The sequence below is a fragment of the Phoenix dactylifera genome, chromosome 17 (assembly GCF_051530095.1).
Source record: "Phoenix dactylifera cultivar Ajwa chromosome 17, Ajwa_hap1_PhDact_Kaust_v1.1, whole genome shotgun sequence".
Classification (NCBI taxonomy): Eukaryota; Viridiplantae; Streptophyta; class Magnoliopsida; order Arecales; family Arecaceae; genus Phoenix; species Phoenix dactylifera.
This window is the reverse complement of record NC_143206.1, coordinates 17,572,179-17,591,947: the sequence shown is the minus strand read 5'-3', so window position 1 is coordinate 17,591,947 and position 19,769 is coordinate 17,572,179. Positions and strand designations below refer to the sequence as shown.

Sequence of the window (19,769 nt, the reverse complement as noted above, 5' to 3'; positions counted from 1 at the left end):
CGGACAACAGGACAAGGTTATTTATAACTTTATTTTTAGGAGCTTTACCTCGCGGGTGCCAGCTAATGCAGGCACCGTACATTCTACGCTGTTAGGGATCCAACGGTTATATCTCGAGTCGCGCGTGGATATTAAGCATCGACGTGTCCGCGTAGGTAACCGCGCGATTAATTCAGTCGATTTTTGAGTTCCGAGAGCTTGGGGTGACGTGCGGGACTGAGAAACGCAGCTGTGGACGCTAAGCTCCGAGTCCAGTTGATCAGTCGGACGTGTTGAACCGTTGGATTAGGATCCCACGGCAACGGGTGTCCGGAATCCGCTGAGCACCAATGATTGGTGTGATTAAACAGTCGGACCTACACCAGTATGCCAGATGCGGGCCCAAATTTACACCCACTAATCTGGAAGATATGTCACCTATGGAAAGTCTCGACTCATTCTGAATCATGCACGTATTTTGGAAGGTAAACAGTATGGCGGACTGGGGCGCCTCCTTCGCAGCTTATTACTCCGGAGTCTTTTTATGGAATGGCACCGACCCATTTCGCAGGGTTTCTCTCGTGTTTTGCATTTTGATTGCTCGTGGCGGCGTACTCACATTCGGATGTAGTGAGATACCGTTAAATAAAAAAAAAAAAAAAAAGATTAGTGTGATGCTTGGCCGGTTCCCATCCAGCAGGGTAGAGATTTTTGTTATATAAAAAAAAGTTGAATATTTTCTTATCGAGATGATAAGAGAGTTGATAAGGTCAATCTACACTTCCAGACAAGATATCATGGAGGAATCGGCCAGTTGGCTTCCTCAGCCTGTATCTTTTAAGAGCATATTGAAAACGAAGCATCAATCCCAACCTGTAAATCTGTTGGTTTGCTAGAAAATAAAAACTCATGCATTGCATTTGTCCATGCTCGAAGACGAGAACATGCATGATATATTTGGAGCCCCATATCACCCATCTATGTATGAGTTACACTCACCATCAGTGGCAAGACAAATACGTTCCAATCTAAACTACAATCCCCCCAAAAATTAACTATCATTAATTCAACATATTTGATGAGATTTGTTGCTGCCAATCTCAAATCGATAACATGGAATGCTTCTATAGATCTACGTGGCAATAGACAATGTTAGAGAGCTCGCGATATTAGCTCCGCCGAACCCTCCGATGGTTAAACTGAAAATAGTTTCTCGGAGGAGAGATGAGAAAGAAGATAAAAAGAATAAAGAGCTTAGTAATGCCAGTATTAGGGATGCTTGGGTCGTTAAGAGGACTCATATACTTTTTTTTAAGAGGCTTATAGCCTATATATAGCCGCAGAATTTCAAATATTTTGCGAATCGTATCTTAACAGAGCTATATTGTAACTATTTGGGACTACACTGCACCCCGACTTGATAGAGGGAACGCTCTTCCGCATAAAGTGAAAAATGAAAAAAAAAACTAGCTGAGATGAGAGGATTCAGGTTGGTACAGGATGGATGCTAAGCTGAAAGAGTGCTCAAGCTGTGAAGCTTCACCTCGTAGGTCTTTTTACTCTGCTTGTCTAGCTCCTCAACTAGATAAGATCAACCTGGTTTGGCCACGTGGAGCATCATATTAGCTCTGAGTTGGACCAATCTAGTCATGTCTTTTTTTTTTTCTAATAAAAAGGGGTAGGGGGAGGAAGGGACCAGCCCACCCCCACATAGCAGCCCCACGCACTGGGCTTCCGCCCCACCAGGAGAATGTTCGATATGGGTGGACACCGTTTTACTCAAACTCTCCCCACCTGAAGGTGAGTACGTCACACCTCGCACCATCAAACTACATGTGGAAGGAAAGCATAACCGCCAACGAGCCAACCGGGCGTGGGGCATCCGGTCCCCGAATTTAATCGACGCCCGCGCATTTCGAACCCGGGCAACTCAGACAGAATTATCGTCCCCTTACCACCAGGCTAACATCTTGGTGGCTAGTCATGCTATATTACCAGGCTTGTTTTCCACTACAAACAAATAAGATCCATTCAATATTTATAGAAAAAACTATACGGACATATACTTTTGTACTTGGATTGGTAGTATTTAAAAGGTCTTACATGCGAAATAAAGGTCATAACATTCGCCTTACTTCCACCACATGATCAATTGGCCTTGTTGGAAAATCAAAGGTCTTGAAGAATTCCACATGTTCTCGATGCAAATAAAAGAACAAAATCAACAAAGTGACTTGAAGAACATAGATGATGAGAATGGACCCCTCAGTCAAAGCGTGTCCCCAAGCGCGTGTTTTATTTTTTTATTTTTTATTTTTTTTTTTTTGCTTAAAACGGGTGCTTCAGACAATGCGTGTCCGAATGCACCCAAGAACATCAAAATACAAAATCTCGCGTAGTGTCGATGGCAACTCCCGCTCTCCTGTCCACAGGACGTATCCCGAATGGTGTGCTGCATATGCAGCTACCCAATCAGCCGCCCCGTTGGCCTCCCTGAATACATGCTTAGCCTCAAAGGCCACACCATCCCTCACCATCATCCTAATATTCCGGATCAAAGGATGGACAGTGCTCTCCCGCCGAATCCACCCTATGACAGTGGATGAGTCGCCCTCCAAGATGATCGAGCTAGCCCGCAGTACCCGCCGCGCATGGCAAAGGCCGGTCCAGGCAGCTCGCAGCTCCGCCTCTGGCACTGATATGTCGAATAGCCGGCAGCCGCCCGCTGCCACTACCCTGGAGTGAGGGTCCCGTATGACGAAGCCGGCACCACCTCGTGTACCACTGTCTAGTACCGAACCATCAAAATTGACCTTGAGGAAACTCGGGGGTGGGGGCTCCCAGGTGAAGAACACCGTCCGAAGAGCTGCCTGAGCAGAGAAAGAACCCCAGGTGTCCCGAGCTATCAAGGTCGTATCTGAAGGACTGGTAAGTCTGGACTCCATCGCCAATACTCGAGCAGACTCCGCAATGAACCTCGGCGACATCCTACGCTCGGCAAAGGTGCGAGCGTTCCTCGCCAACCAGATCTGGTGGGCGGTGCAAATCGCTCGGATAGCCTCCTGACATGTCTGGGGACTAACCAGCCACTGACGTATCATCTGTAGGAACAGTCCCCTCTCCCGCCAAACCTCCTCTGGGATACCCGTCCACTGCCATGTCAGCCTCGCCCAAAAACATCCAAATAGTACATGGTCAACTGACTCATCCGCACCGCAGGCCCCATACTCTGCAGGGATCCCCAAACCACGTCGGCTCAGCACAGCTCTCGTCGGAAGGCGGTCCCACATCACCTTCCATAGAAAAAGTGCTGCTCTCGGATGGAGCCTAGACCTCCAAATCCAGGCACCGTCCCATCCACTCTCATGCTCACGCTGAATCACCCGGGCCAGATCACCCAGCCTAACACTGGCCCTGCATGAAGTGCTCCAAACCCTGACATATGGGCCCTCGCATCCTGGTACTGGAAGAGAAAGGATCCTCTCGGCTAGATGTGCCCCGAACAACTGATGGAGTCTGTCCACGTCCCACTCCGCCCTTCCTGGTGCTAAGAGGTCGCACACCCGGAGCCCCGCTGCTGCGTGTTTTATTCGTTGCATGCTCATTTGCTCAAAATATACAAAAATTGCAGTTCCAACTATCCTTTAACCTTTATGTTGTGCTGTCATGTTCCAAAACGGCAGTTGCAGTAGAACCATCAATACGCACTAGAAGGGCATTAATAAAACAATTTTGGCATTGAAGATGAAATATCATGCATCTTGTGACAATGTTCGTAAAGTATTCTTTAAACTTTTATTGCCGATCTTACACAAGAATCTAGACCTAGCAATTGGACATGGTCTACATCCATGTATGGAGCTTTAGATGTCTTGCAATGAATTTTGTTTTATTTTAACTGGTTATGCAATTAATAACTTGATTACCATGTGAAAATGGGCAACCAATTTGGTTGTGCTTGAAATCACCAACAAAACAAGAGGAAAAAAGAGGTGAATCAGAGAGATATAAGATGATGACAATGATGATGATTACTTATGCGTTATATATTTTATTTATTATAATTAATTTTATGTTTAGCCACTGACAAAAAAATTGCATCATTTAATGATAATCGAATAATCAATTATTATGCATATAGGATGACTATTCTCAATTCCATCGCATCTAATCAACAATAGCATAATAAGGTACTAGATGAGTTCCTAGTAGATAATGCTCATGAATCATTGCTAGCAAATATATTTTGTTTAGTAAATATTTAGAGGTTGACTTGTATTGAAACACGCGATATCTTAAGCATAGACTAGGAAATTTGGAAGTCTTACTTTTTTCTTTTTGAGATTTTGAACATTATCTCACTACGACGAACTCTCACAAAAATAATTAATAGTTGTTATAATGATTATAATGGCCATTATTTTTCTCAAAAATTAACTTCTCAAAATTTTAACATTAGAATAATCATTGGAATAATGGTCATTATACCGGTATTATAATAAATAATGAATAATATTAGAAAATAATTGCATTATTTTCTATTACACTTTGTATTAAATAAATTAATATTTTTTTTGAACCATATAATCATTTTTGAAGGGAATTTTGAGAAAAAAATGAATTTTAAAATATTATTTTATATAAAAGAAAATATAAATAAAAATAGGTATATGTAATGCGCGCGGCCACACGCACACTCACACGCCCATCTCCGTTCTTATCCGGAGTCGGCAATATCTTCGTAAAGAACGCCGACTTGATATAAAGTGGATCTCACCGGTGCGGCCTCTTTAACCTCCGAAACCCTTCCATTCTCCCGTCTCTGCCATATCCCCAAATCCGTCGTTCTCCCCACCACCAGAGATTTCTCATCCGCCGCTCGCGGACATGGAGAGCCCTCCCGCGAACCGACTCCCGGAAGCGGACTCGTTGCCAGACGGCTTCGTCGAGAGCTCCGCCGAGGCCCCGGCGGCGCCGCCCGATTACATGGACGCGTTGCTCGATCTTGGTCCCTCCGGCGAGCCGGGAGACGGATCGTCGCTCTGCGGCGCGGCCAAGACCGTAAATCTCGACAGCGTAGCGGATGGGTTGGGAAGGTTGACAACTTCCACTGATTCCTCGTCGCAGAAAGACATGGGAGTGGAAGATAGGACCTCGATGCACGAACCAGGCAATGATCCCTCGGAGAAATCGAAGGAGATGAACGAGATCTCGGTAGCATCGTCTGCAGAAGAAAGTCGAGGGGACTGTCAGTCTTCTGAAGAAGGTTTTAAATTTTAACCTGCATCTGTTTTTTCTTGAGTAGCCAAGTGACTGGAAGAAAGAAGCAGGTCATCATTTTTATCTTTCTAGGGTTCTAAGACCAGTCTTTTTATCATTTTCTTGAAACGAAGTATGTAAATTACGTTAACTCATGATTACTTCTGTCGGAGAACAAACGGACACTGAGATTCGTTCTAGAAAGCTTGCTATACCTAAGAAGTTCTCTCAAAATGAGACCCATTTCCTTTTTGTCTCCCCTCCTGATTTTGGGATTATCTGATTTAATGATTTGTATTTGCGAACCCCTCCTTGTCGAAGGGATTTACTAGGAAAACAATGAGTTCCTAAGGAAAAGCTAAGGTCAAGTGACTTAATGGACATAGGAATACTGATTTTTATGTTTTACTTTATCTTATTTATTTTTTTTATTTTTCTTTTTTGAGAAAACAAACCTAGGAAGAGAGAGGTGATAATTTCAAGAGATTGTGGCTAATGTCAATATTTTGAGAAAGTGGTGGAAGTTTGTAGGGAGTTCGGAGAATTATTCTATAAATGTTTTAGTGAGGGATTTGGTGGCGGCCTAAAGATAAAGGATCTTAGCAAGCTGGATCCATTTAGATGATACAGAAAAATGATAAGAAAAGTTAGAGGTGCTATCTGTTTTGAATGAGGATATGCAGGATATGTACGGAGAAGAGAAAAGAAAAAGAAAAGAGAACTAAGGAAAGAACAGCTGCATGGATTGAATGACTAATCTGCATGGTAGTTCGTGCTTTTCATCATTGTTTGATTCTGATAAATATTGGTTGTCTCATATTAGAATAATAGATATCGGCCCTCATTCAAGTAAGACACTGACTAAGATAACATGCAGATTAACATCAAAATATTATTCTATTGATATCATCTTCAACAAGGTTAGCTGACGCTATATTTATATGCTGTGAGAAAGTGCTAGTAAATTCGAATTCAAAAAAAAGAGAGAAAACATTAACTGAAATTGGGAACACACGTAATGGGAAAATTTAAATGTGTCCACAATGGCCAATTGGAAAACTCCTTTATAATACTTTTTCGGTTGCATAAATAGATGTTTTATGAAGACATTTATAAATATGAAAGATCATGGATGTTTGAGCAAATTTTAAACAAGCTGCTTTAAGAAGGTACTTCATAGAGGCATCAGTTTTAGCCAAAAAAAATGACTCATAGAAATAATTGTAATTCTTGGTCAAAAAAGAAAAAAAAAAGAAAAGAAAACTAAAGACTTGTATATTAAGTGGCATTGGTGTTTGCTAATGAAGTAAGTATGTGGAGTTTCTTTTTTTGAGTACTACCTAGGGGAATGTGCTGCTCTATGTTTCTAGCCTTTAAGTGTTGAAGAAGCCAATGAATCTTAGCTAATGATTTTAATTTCACAGAAACTTACGTTGAACCGTCAGCTATATTGATTCTTGTGTTTTCTTTTCCATGGTTTTTGCAAATGCTGAAGGGTGCTTGGAGTTACACACCACCAATTCGAAGGAAAGATGCTCCATAGAATATGCTGATAGTTTAAAACATCAAAAGGTATTCACTAGTGTTGTACTTCTCTTGATGTGTTATGCTTAAATCAATTCTGCAATGCTGAGGAATAAAAATTAGTTGGAGATTGTCATGCACCAACTTATCTTTACCATGTTTCTTTCTAAATTTGTGGTTGATAGCATAGACAATTTAATGATTCATCATCTGTAGGTCTGGTTTAGCAGTGGTTTTATGACACTTGAATGACTCTTTTAATGATGTTTACAATGGTGATAAAATGCAATATGCTTGCAATACTGGCTGTAGCAATTGTATATTTGTATTAGCTTGATTTTGCTATAATATATTTTCTTTTTCCTTTTCCTTTTTTTCCTTTTTTTGGGAAGGGCTCTATTTCCCTTGCCACCTTGTTTCAGTGAGCTGGTTGTTGCCTATGCCTTCTCTCTGTGTTGCCTAGGTATTTTGGCTTCCTTGTTTTCTTCCAGGAGTTTTTTGGTCTATTTCAACATTTGAATTATAGGCTAATATCATTATGTACTACCTTATTTCTCTCCTAAATTTTTTTCCTCCCCAGGAGGACATAAGAATTACATGAATCAGTTTGTTGTGTTAAAGCAACAAGTCCTTTGATTTTTGCAAATTGTGGGTTCATGACATAGAAAATCGGCTATTTGCTTTTGATATCTTAACTTGTTTCTTTTTAAGCACTTTCAGCGCTTGAATTGCAGAGTGACATCAGTTTGTACCTCATGGTCTTTTCAGGAAAATACTGAAACAAAACGTAAAGCTGGAAAGCGTGGCATAAAGTCGGAAAAAGAGCTGTTAGAGTTTACTTTGAATTATCAGAAAGTTATAGCAGAAAGAGATGCAGGCAAGTGTTAAAATATTACTTTATTAACTTTTGAGATATGACATGCAATGTAACTGAGCCTGAACTAGAAACATTTAATATGATCATAATTCATCTTCTGTCCGTTTGATGGTGCCACCCATCTTTCACGAAATATAAATCACACTTGTGACAATAACCTTTTTTGTGCTCCTCATTTAAATGTTTGTTAAATCATCATGTATGACCCTTTCTGGTTAATTTTATTTTTGCAAAAAAAGAGAGTTCTTTTTGAATGTCTTAGTGGGCTTGAAGATATCATTTCAGTAGTGACCACAGTTAGTCAGAATTCCCGATCCTGGAATATGACTGTATTGGTGCTCTGTGAAAGTTGGAATCATAAAGAATGCCAGATTTAAATTCCTTCTTGGTCCCATATTTATCGGCCTGTTCTCTGATGTTTTTTCACTCCCTGCATTTAGTTATTTTAAGTAGAAAAGCTCATTGAATAAGTAGCAAAGCCCTCTATCTCCTGCCAACACATTTTTATTCTAATTATGTTACACCTGATTTTTTGTGTTCAATTTACTCGCATCTTGAAGCTGTTGCTGTTCGAGAAAGGCTTGAGTCACTTTGTAGAGAGCTGCAGCGTCAGAATAAGATGCTTATGGTACATTCTGCAATTCAAAGATACAATCAGATCATAATGGCATATTTTCTAATATGCTTTTCACCTATGTGTATACTTGCTTTACTTTTTTTGCAGGATGAATGCCGAAGAGTATCAACTGAGGGACAGAATATGAGACTAGACTTGTCTACAAAATTTAATGATGCAATCAAGGTATGCTCATACTATACAATCGTCATAGTTTATGCTTATCTCATTAAAAAAATACAGGTTGCATGAACAATAAAATAATAATATCAGCTACACAAGACAAACTCTGTAATGAAAATTTTGATATTCAAATGGTGACTTATGGGATACCAAAATACAGCAAAAGCACATTGCTACTGTATTTACAAACAATATTTAACCAATATGGGGTTATTGATGTAAAGTAGCAAAACAGCTATGTGTTTTGTTTCTTTTCTCTTCTTTTCTTTTTTATTAAATGGTTTGTATCAACGAGATGTAACATTTCAATAAGTTACCCTATGACTAGGTCGTATGTAGATCAAAGAAGAACAGCAAAATTGTAAAGGAAAAAAGAGGATCTCATTTGTAAAGCAGAAGCAGAGAGAAGATGGAGGACTATATGAAGGAAAAAGTTCTGCATCCAAAAACTGATTATCCTTGAATGTGTATAAGTGACCTCCAAGACCCTGAATCAAGATATTGGCCCTATAGCTTGTTACTGACAGCAAAACTCTTTCGAACATCCCTTGTGTAGATCTAGCCTTTCCTTCAATATTAGACTGTTGGGACCTCTTCTATAGTTTTGAATATGGCTTCTTGGGTCTCTGCCAAGTCAAGATCCCAAGAGAGGTTCCTGGAAAAAGAGGTGCCTTCTGAATCAGTTCCTATTTCTCTATGCAATGACACCCCATGTGCACATTGTAAACAAACTCAACCACATTTTCACACAAAATCAACTGCTAGGTGCAAGCATCCTTCTGAAGGTCATGGATCAGCATCCTATTGAAAACCACCACACACACAAATATAATGGAATTTAAGTCATATAAAAAACAATCAGTTTCTTTCAGACTCCAAGAGTCAAAATGATATGTATGAAAGCAGCTTCATTGTGAATGTTATATTCTTTGTCCACCCTATATTAGCCTTAAATTGCGAGCAAAGTCTAATTATAGGTTACTAATTTCTCATGAAGGTTATTGCTCAATCTTCTTTTCTAGTCACCTAAATTTCAGCAGAATTGGGGGCCTAACTTTCTGTATTTTTTATTGATCGATAACTTCCAATGTCTTCCATGGTGGCAAAGTATCTTGTGCATGTACCTATGGAAAAATATTTTGTGCAAATGCAAGATACTAGGCAGAATAATGAAGAAAAAAGGGTTAAGATTGTTATTAAAATTTTGAGTGTTTGAGGATAGGGACATTGTGATAAAGGCCAGCAAGGCCATTTATGCAAGTCTTGTGCATTGTGGAAGGAAACCATGAGCATACCTTTTAGTAAATGTATTTATACTGAGATCTGCCATTGTACACTTTAAGAGAAAAGGAAAGCAACCTAGATTTCCTCATTAGCACTAGTATATATGTAGACACCAATAAAAAAAGAAAAACAAAAGAAAGGAACATTAACAAGTAGAATTTTCGGGTATTTTCATTTCAGTGCTTGTTACAGGGGACAGAATTTTCTCTCCATGATACTTGAATGTTCGGTCTGCTCGGATAATTTCAGCTTCCAGAATGTTAAGGAAGTGTATTCTAAGTATTTTTCATGTAATCAAGTTTTTGTCATCTTTTACTTTCTACTTTGTTATTGTTGTTGATTGCTCTCTCTCTCCCTCCCTCGAGGTGGGCGGGCCATGGGAGGGTGGTACAAGTTTTGGTTTTATTAGATCCATTTTGAGCTCTTGTTGGGTTATTATTTGACATCATTTTTACTAGTAGATCGATATTCTGCTAAATTACCTGCTTCACTTCAGCAACATCACTGGCAATTTGTTGTTTAATGGAGAACAACATAGATGATACTGGTCGATAAATGGTATGTCTTCCTTTGTTTATTGCAAGATTACTTGAGGAAAAGCATACATAAAATTCACTAGGTAACTCCATGTTTTGATTAGAACCTCATCAACTTCATGTTGATTGTTTGCCTTGCCATATGCCTTTGACCCATTTCCAAGTTTTTCATATTATTTGCTTTGCATTTGTATTGTTCTTTTCTTATTGTTTCTCTGGTTTCTAGCAACTAATATTTCAATAGTGATCTCTGCATTGTGTTATAGGATGTAAGCATTAAGCTCGAGGAGCAGAAAGATGAGTGCCTTTCTCAACTCAAGGAGAATGAGATGTAAGATGTTATTTATGAAGGATAAAATATGTTTAGATTGAATACTTAACAGCAAAAATATGTTTTCATAATTACATTTTAAATTAACACTTTTGGAGAGTACTCTTTATCATCTTGTTTTGGCTAAGCATGAATTTTTTCAGTAGATTTATTAGTCACCACTATGAAGTGGATAATACTTGTTGATCATTAATAGAAGTTTTACCGTATACAATATACAAAGTTGATCTAATTAGGGAGAAAATATGTCTCTAACCGGTCTAGCCAGTTATCTAGCTTTTCCATATTAACAACCCCATCATATACAGGGATCTAGATTCGAGCCTCAACTTTAAAAGGTTGAAGAGAGATTTTTCATACCCGTAAGTCGCTCATTCTCATCCTCTTCGCTGGATGGTATTTCTTCATCTCGAGCCATAGGAGATAACTTCGCAACAAGAGTTGCTGGTGCTTGTGCTGAAGGTATCGCCAATCTCGAGATGATCATGATGAGTTGGACAATCTTCTTTTCTAGTTGTATGAGACATTCCTTCGTCTCATCATCACCCATTGAGGAAGAGTTAGTAGCCATACTCGTCTTTGTCCTTCGATGTGCTTGAAGAACGGATAACCCTTCTTTTAATTGCTTCTATTGCTCACACGTATGAACTATGAACAGAGGCTCCCACAGATATAGAAGACCGAAGCTCTGATATCAACTTGATCCAATTATGGAGAAGAAAGATTTTTTTCAACCCGCTCAACTTAAATCTCCCAAAAAAAACTATAAGAAATCTTAAAAGTAGGATTTAAAGTCTCCTTTTCTTTTATTAATTCTTAAAAAAAGAGGTGCATAGCCTCTATTTATAATGTGAGGTCCGCCTAATACAATTTGGGTCGGATTTCTTTTTCTAATCCTAATAATATTCTTTTTTCTAAAATAAACATTTCTAGTAGAAAAAAACTAAAAGACTCGGAGAGATAGATCTCGACTTCTACATCAACTTTGCCTTTAGTCACTCTGCCAGATTCTTATCAGATAGAGAGCTACGCCCGATCAAAGTCTTATCCGAAAAGAAAACTTTCGGTTTGACCGGTCTATTTCGGGGTGTAACGGTGGAATTTCATCCCAATTCAACCTCTTAGTTGTAGATCTCAAAAAGATACTCTATTTCAAGAAAAAAGATTATTTTAATCGAGTATCGTATGACCAAGTTATGGCCTCCGGAAGTTTGGCGGCGACTTGGCTTCCCGATTGGCAAATCTCGCTCTTGAACTTTGTCCAACCCCGCTCATAGTGGTCAAAGTGGTCCACGTCAAGTCTGAGGATTCTCCTGGATCAAAAGTACCAGAAAATTGGTCAATTTGATGGGTGGAACCACATAGCCTTTTGAACATCTATTAAAAGAATGGTCTGAGAATTACCAAATTTGATGTCATTATGAAGGACCTCGGACCAAAGCCTATTATTAAAATTATAATTTGACGTGTTTTTATTGATGTGATGTACAGTTTTGCTCAATGATGTGACGTCTGTGTCAAAATAATTGATGATTTTGGAGATTCCTTCTAACTTGTCCTCAGTCATCTCGAGAGTCATGATCTGTGGTTTTGGTTTGTAGATTGTAATCATTTCATGATTAACATTAGCCAAGACTCGTAGTGGAAGACATGCTGATTTTTCGTTTTTGAAAAAAAGAATTTGCATTTATCATTATTTTCCAATCTCAAATTGAAGAAAACTCAACTTTTCTGGGACATCAAACCTCCTAACATTTTTTGCTACGCAGACAATATTTGGAGTTGTATTCTCTGTTTTTCTTTCTTTAATCACTCTTCTATCTTTACTCAATGCTATATATTTGACAGTTTCATATCTAGTTCAGTCATAATGAATATGGAATATTCTTTTCCCAGCAGCAAACATCTTTCTTTTTTGAACAGATTATGCACCTGTCATGATAGTATATTTCATGTGACTTTTTAATCTCCATGGTGTTTGCTACTTTGGAATTTTTTCCCTTTGTTTATTCATTTTTTAGACATTTTAATATCTTTTTCCCCCCTATATTTCGTTCATTTAGGCTTTCATTATATTTCTCATGTTTCCTTCTGGACCGCACTAAGTTTTTTGAGATTCTTGTAGGCTGAGAAATAAGTTAAAACATCTTGCTGACCAATATGCTCTCTCTGAACAACAGTTCGCCCAGAAAGTAAGATCTTCTATAATTCTCACCAATTTTTAACATGTTGATTATAAGGCTGACTAGTTTTCCTGTTTAAAAAATTCATACACAGTTGAAACAGAAAACACTGGAACTTCAGCTTGCTGATCTGAAAATTCAAAAACAGCAAGAGAAGTCTACTCAAGAACAAACCCACATGCAATTGTATGCTGAACAAGTTGCGCAACTTATGGCCACCGAGAAGAGTTTGCGTTTACAGCTTGCAGCTGATGGAGAAAAATTTCAGCAATTTCAGGTACTTTTTTCATATCTAAGTTTGTCAATCTAAAGGTTCTTCAGACAAGCCAAGTGCGAGGTCTATGGTTCCATAAGAATTTTGAACCTTCTCCTTATTCACAATTTTTACATGAAAACACCATCTTTTCTAGCTCTGCAGTACCCTATTATTGCATTGTGTAGGTTAGAAGTCATCCTTAATTCCTAGTTATTAGGCACATCCATTTGGTATTCTTATTTCTATAGCACTGTCATATGGGCGTGGAATTTTTATGTTGCCCAATTTCTAGCTGAAAATTCAAATTTTTGTATTCGTAAAGTTTGATGAATCGGCAAAAAGGCAGTCAGTCACTGTCTAAGGTCATGAGCATCAAATAAGCACCACTTACTGAATAATTGATGTAAGCATGAGCACATCTGGCTCACACTTGTTCTGCATTAATTGATTAACTGGGAGGAGGAAACTCTAAGCACACTGGTTGAAGGATGTAACCTCTTTTTCTTTTTGAGAAAGATTAGGCTAAAGCCTGATCCCCTTCATTAAAAAGAAGGATGTAACTTATAAGTGCACCTTCCAGCCTGATTATCCTTATCTTGGAATTTGTACCATTTCCATCAAGCAACCAAATGTTTAGAATCTAAAACCACCAGCTGCATCATTATTCTTATGCTTGCCAGATAATTTGTCTTCTTTTTGCATGGATAAAGCAGGAATAAAACTAATTTTTAAATGTATACTGTCTCTTCAGGAAGCTTTGTCAAAAAGCAACGAGGTCTTCGAAGCATTTAAGCAGGAGATGGAAAAGGTATTTTTGCCTTTGAGTTGGGATTTCATATTTATATGAAGTAATAGACCCAAACTTTTTGAAGATATAATTTTATGTATATCTTCTCTCTTTTCCTCTCATATATATTAACTAAAATTGTTTCTTTGGCACTTCATATAATCAGATGGCAAAGTTGATAAAGGAACTCAAGAAGGAGAATGATTTTTTAAAAAGCAAGTGTGAGAAGTCAGATATTGCCCTTGTGAAGCTTGTTGAGGAGGTAAGCTGAGCATCCATGTTAAAATCAATTGCTAGTTTTTTGGGGTTTTTTAAACCCTCCAGATGTCACTAGTCACTATGCCACTGAGAATCCAATGATAATAGGTATTTGCTATGCAGAAAAACTTTGGTCCATTTTTTTTGCTGGTTCCCAAGTCAATTAGACATGAAATATTGTTGGTTTTGTCATCTTCTTACATTGACTATTGTTGCTGGTAGTATGCTACCAGTATCAAAGTAAATTTGTAAACAAAAAAAAAGGTGAAAGATTGTCTTTTTCGTAAAGAACTACCTAAACTTCAGGTCTCTAAGTCATTCAATGGCAAGTGTTCTCTTTTTTACCATCAATAGTTTTGTTTTGTTATGCCGGCTGGTATAACTGGCACAGAAACCATCCATAGCCCTTTAAGAATGACTTCAGAAATGTCATATTCCCATCATTTCCAAAAAATACATGATCTGTCAGAATGAGCATCTTCCCACCTACTCCACCCCGAAAATTATGCTTCATCTACCTCTACATTTTAAATTGCAATGCTTCATTTGTTCATGCATTTTCTGACTTCCTGCTCAGTTGAAGTACAATGCAGATGGTTTTCCACTTCTTTTTATGGTACTAAGATAGATCCCACCTTCCTTGGATGTACATCCAGATACCTATGTTTTTAAGTTTTTTTTTTTTATACTTAATAATCTGTTTGTCTTCCCTCCACAGATACCTGGATTCTATTCATAATTTTGCTTACAGATGGGCTTAGATTTATATGGGACCCTTTTAGCTAGTCACACCACAGATACAATATGGAAGCTAATATTGATATCTGAAGTAAGTATCCATCAAGAAGCGGTAAAAATAATGGGTAACTCAATGATGAAATTTGGTCATGCTCTAGAAAAATAATATGTACTTAGGGGAAAATTACAAGGTACAAGCTTTATCTCATATATTTACGGCCAATTTGAATGTATGATATCCTGCCAAAATACCCATGCAACTTCCTTTATTGCTTCTCGGAGTCTAATTGTCAAGTATTTGTGCCCTCTTATCTAATATTTTCTCGCATGTATCTGTAGCTAACCTATTCATTCAGAAGATGTTTATCTTGAAACTTTTTTCTTAATGTTTGAATTTGTGAAGAATAAAGGAGTGAAACATCAAAAATATATGCTTGAATCTTGATGCCTGTTTCTACCGGTGGAGAACCCAATTTAAAGGGGGGTGATACATGATTCGACATTAGGCAAATCTTACAAATCTTTTTATTAGATTATGGGAACAGTTACTTTTCTAGATCAAATATGGAAGCTTATGTTGGTAAGGAACATATTAACTCTCTCTAACACTAACACGGAATGTGAATATGAGCGATGTGATAGAACTCACTGAAAATCCTGGTGTAAAAATAAAACCTACTAGTCCAAATGTATTCATAGGGGATAGCTCATGCTTCATCTATTTTGGGTTGCCCTTCATGAACAAAGTGTAGATGTGATGGCTGCCTTTGTTTTCTTTTTTCTTTACAACAGCCATTTTCAGTTAGAAAATCATATGATTCGAAGTTGAGAATTTTCATGAGAGTGGGTTTTGTTGCCAAAACACAAGGAGTTGAGTATGAAGTTGAAAGTTGCAAGTAGAACTTATTTTATTTTTAAATCTCTTAAATCCATTTTAACATCAAGTGTGTTTGCCCTGCTAAAGAAAACCATGAAATTTGTCTTATAGTTTGGCCCTAACATTTTGTTTGTTTTCAAAGGTTCTAAGACTGTTGCATGCAGTTATTTTTCCCCTCCCTTTTGACAAAGGACAATCCTACTAATTCTACTCTTCTTTCTCATCTTCAAGCGTGAACTTATGAAGAAACAGCTAGAAAAAGTGAAGAATCAGAAAGAAAAGCTTGAATCTTTGTGTCGATCACTACAGGCAGAAAGGAAACAAAATTTAGCTGGCAGCAGCACAGATCCAGTTATTATGCAAGTCAAAGGAGCTTCATCAAATGAAGATTCCCAAAGCTAATGGATTCTCCCAGTTGTCACTAGCAAAAGCTTGCCTGAAATTTTAGATTTTCAGTGTCAGAATATAAGGCTATGGAGCAAAGACGGTATTCTAGGAGCTCTCAAATCTCATTATGTATTGAGATTGTTTTGTAAACCAATCATATTACGGGGAAGATATCTCAGTGTGAAAAATGAGAAAATGGATTTTTTGTGACAGCTTCATCCATAGAGTGAAATCTGCATGAATTTTTTTATATCGCTGTTGACAGATGCAAAGCTTAACTCGGCTACTGTTATCTCTAGTTGTTTCTTTTAAATTATTTCTGGTGTTTTCTCTCCTTATCCTGTCAGAAACTTGTTATTTTGAAGGGTACCTTGTCGGCTTGACCATTCCTTGATCAAGAGCTGTTCTTTTAGACCGGCTATTGGTTTATTAATTCTTGAAAAGTAAATTACAAAATCCATCCTGAGATTAGAGATAAATTATACTTACATCCAATAGGATGAAAAATCTATACTTAACTTTTTAATATTTATTTTTATTCAATATTTCAATCCATAATTTAGCAGAATGTTAGTTAAATCGTTAACTTTTAATAGGATTTAAATGCTATGCCAGAAAATTTGCAAATGATGGCAATAACTTTACAAAAACTTTCATAAGATTTATCTTTATTACATTACATCCAATATTTTGTAAAAATCTATACTTATACTCATTTAAATTAATAGCATAGATGAAACTGTTTATTTATTGGAAAAAGTCAAATTATCTCTATAAAAAAAATAAAGCTCTTTTTTTACTTTTCTGACTCTTAGAACTATTACTATATATTCAAAAGTCTTCTTCTCTTCGATATTAAGTGGCTAGGAGTTTTTTTCTACTTTACCACTCTAGCACAAGCATCACTTTCCAACGAGCATCCCTTTTCGATGAGCAACCAATAACAAACTTTCTTCCTAACTGGCATCCGACGATAAGCATCTTTCTCGACCAACCTCTATCTTTCCTGATCAGGTTTTGTTCTTCCTTCTTTGCCCATCACATCATGGAGATCGGAAATATCGGTATATTATTTGCTGATTTTGAATTCTACTTGTCTAATACAGTAGATATAATTTTTTAACATTGATGCTTTGAATGAGAATTTCTATATCTATATATGGAGCTATAATAGCTCTGGTAGCCCATCATCAAAAGAATCCAAATCAATACGGTTCTTTTTGGCGGGTGCATTAGTTGTGGTTGCATAATCTGGCTTGGACCATGGAAAGGTCGGCTCAAGTGACAAAACTCTTAATGTTAGTTCCCTGGAACAGAAAATTGTAAAGACATCTACTTGCTTGAGAGATCTAGATTGCTTATTCCTTAGCACATGGCTTTTTTCTGATAATTCATCAAGATCAAGCTCAGATCCATAGTGCCTTGCGACTGTCTCCTCCTTGAGTGGATGTTATATCACTTAAGGCTACTTTGGTCATTTTTTAAATTTTTTCCGACATAACATTTAGTCTCATTTAAGTTAATAGTTTGGCTAACATTCTGTTAGGTTATTGGTTAAAACATTAGATAAAAACAAACTTCAGGGGGATAAGCATAGATTTTTCAAACTATTTAATGTAAGTATAGTTTATCCCTAATCTTAGAAGCTTTTTATAATTTACTCATCACGCAAGAGCAATTTTGACTTTTTATATGAGATAAACGGATTCACTAACATCGTTAATTTAACTAGATTCTCTAGGTTTTACAAACCAGTGAGTATAAGTGTAATAAATGTAAACCTCAAGAGGATTTTTTTAATTTACTCATTCTTTAAAATGGGCATAAAATAAAAAGTTTTTTTTGCATAAATACCCTCCTAAAGATCGAATTTTGCATGAATGCCTTCCCAAAATTGATATTTGCATGTATACCTTCATAAAATACTTGTTTTGCTATTCTATTCTTTTTTATCCTTATTTTTATATATGTACCCATGCTATCTAACGTCGTTAAAAAATTAACGGTTTCAAATTAAAATGACTAAAATTTCTTAATGGGTACATGTGGAAAAAAAACATTTATAAAGCGATCGCGATGGAGGATAAAAAAGTAATTTTAAATTTTTATTTTATTTTTAATTAAAATAAATATGGTTTTTATTAATAGTGTTAAAAGAACCATTATATTAGGGGTATTTGTGCAAAAATAGTGTTTTATGAGGGTAGAGAAATAAATATAAATTTTAAGAGGATATTCATACAAATTTGAATTTTTAGAAGGATATTCATATAAAAAAAACTCAAAAATAAATTAGGTATATCTGATTTCTTTGATATGGGTAAGCTAGGGGAGTTCCACTTTCAATCCTTTTCCATATGTGGCCTCTCTTATAATAAGAGGTTTGCTTTATTAATTCATTCTTCCCTCTCATTTTCAGTATCATCTTCTCTATCACCCAAAGCCGAAAGCATTTGGAAATTTGAAAATTTTCTCAGAACTTATGGTGCTTAAGTGCTGCTGCTGCTGCTGCTACTGTTTTTGTGCTCAACAGCCTTCAGTGAAAGACAAAAGGATTTAAGCAAAAAAAAAAGACAAAAGGAGGGGAAGTCGAGATTTGGACAGATAAGTATACGAGAGCTTTTATACGAGTGCTTTTAGCGAGGACAAAAATGAAAGGAAGAGAAACGTAGAGCATTTATTCCTCTAGGTTGGGCCTACATGATCAATTGGTATGCAAGCCGAAGCCTGGTACGGCTGAGCCCAAGCATGTGCGATGCACGTGCATGTATGAACAGCTGTGATTGTGGTTCGACTGAAAAATTGGAAAAAAGAGACACCCAGGTGTGAGAGGAGAGGGATGTAGAATATATCTCTCTCGTGAAGAAATATTTGTAGAGAATTAATTTTAGTGAAGAAATACTTGTAGAGAATTAATTTTTAGTTAAATTAAAAGAAGTGTTGGGTATATAAAAACTTTAATTAGAAAAGGAAATTTTTTATTCTCATAGAGGAACTTCTTTTATTTCTGAGCCCCTGTTCCTCTCTCTTCTTCTTTGTCCGTCCCTTGCTCAGGCCCTAACTTTCATCCACCATATTTCAGCACTCAGCAGTGACTATCTCACCTCTCCCTCTCTTCTTGGCCCTCGAAAACGTCATCACCTGCTCCTTTCTGATCCCGATGCTTAAATGGTGGTGGTTGAGATTTATTTGAGAGCGTTGATAATGCTCGTGGTTGGAACTCTGTCATGAATCCAATGGCCTTGATAGCACTAAGGTAAAGTAAGTCATTTCACTTGGCTCTGCAATTTGACCTGTGACATTGGTTTTATGCTTGTGGACATTTCAAACGGTTTCATGCATAAGATATTCAGCATTGGAATCCTAGACAAAGGGCAATAAATTGTTGGAAGTCATCTTGGTTTTCGCTGTATTCAGCATATAAAACCTTTCATTACAATCATTGAGTGTTTCATGATCAAAGAAGTGACAAAAGAATACATTCGGGGTCCATCATTGAATTCAAGCTGTAGCTTAGCACATATATCAGTAGTTGTTGCTGCTTTTCATTGATGGCAACTTCATTAAAAGATTTTGGTACTCTTTAACTTGTATAATTTATATAGAATACCTACTCACGGAAAGGAGGGAAATGGAGCTGAGAGTGGTTCCGCTTGTGATTGATGCAGTTGCTAAAATTTTTAGCCATGACTGC

The 19,769-nt window shown here is 37.2% G+C and overlaps 1 protein-coding gene across 1 annotated transcript; it reads left to right on the top strand.

Annotated features, from left to right (window-relative positions):
* The first annotated feature begins 4,678 nt into the window (after positions 1-4,678).
* Positions 4,679-16,325, top strand: LOC103706666 (alpha-taxilin-like protein). Its single transcript, XM_039133036.3, has 11 exons — positions 4,679-5,245; positions 6,734-6,810; positions 7,531-7,639; positions 8,200-8,267; positions 8,364-8,441; positions 10,525-10,589; positions 12,715-12,781; positions 12,867-13,049; positions 13,780-13,836; positions 13,982-14,077; positions 15,920-16,325. The coding sequence occupies exons 1-11, from the start codon at positions 4,867-4,869 to the stop codon at positions 16,088-16,090; spliced, it is 1,350 nt and encodes a 449-aa protein (XP_038988964.2). The 5' UTR covers positions 4,679-4,866; the 3' UTR covers positions 16,091-16,325.
* Positions 16,326-19,769: the final 3,444 nt, after the last annotated feature.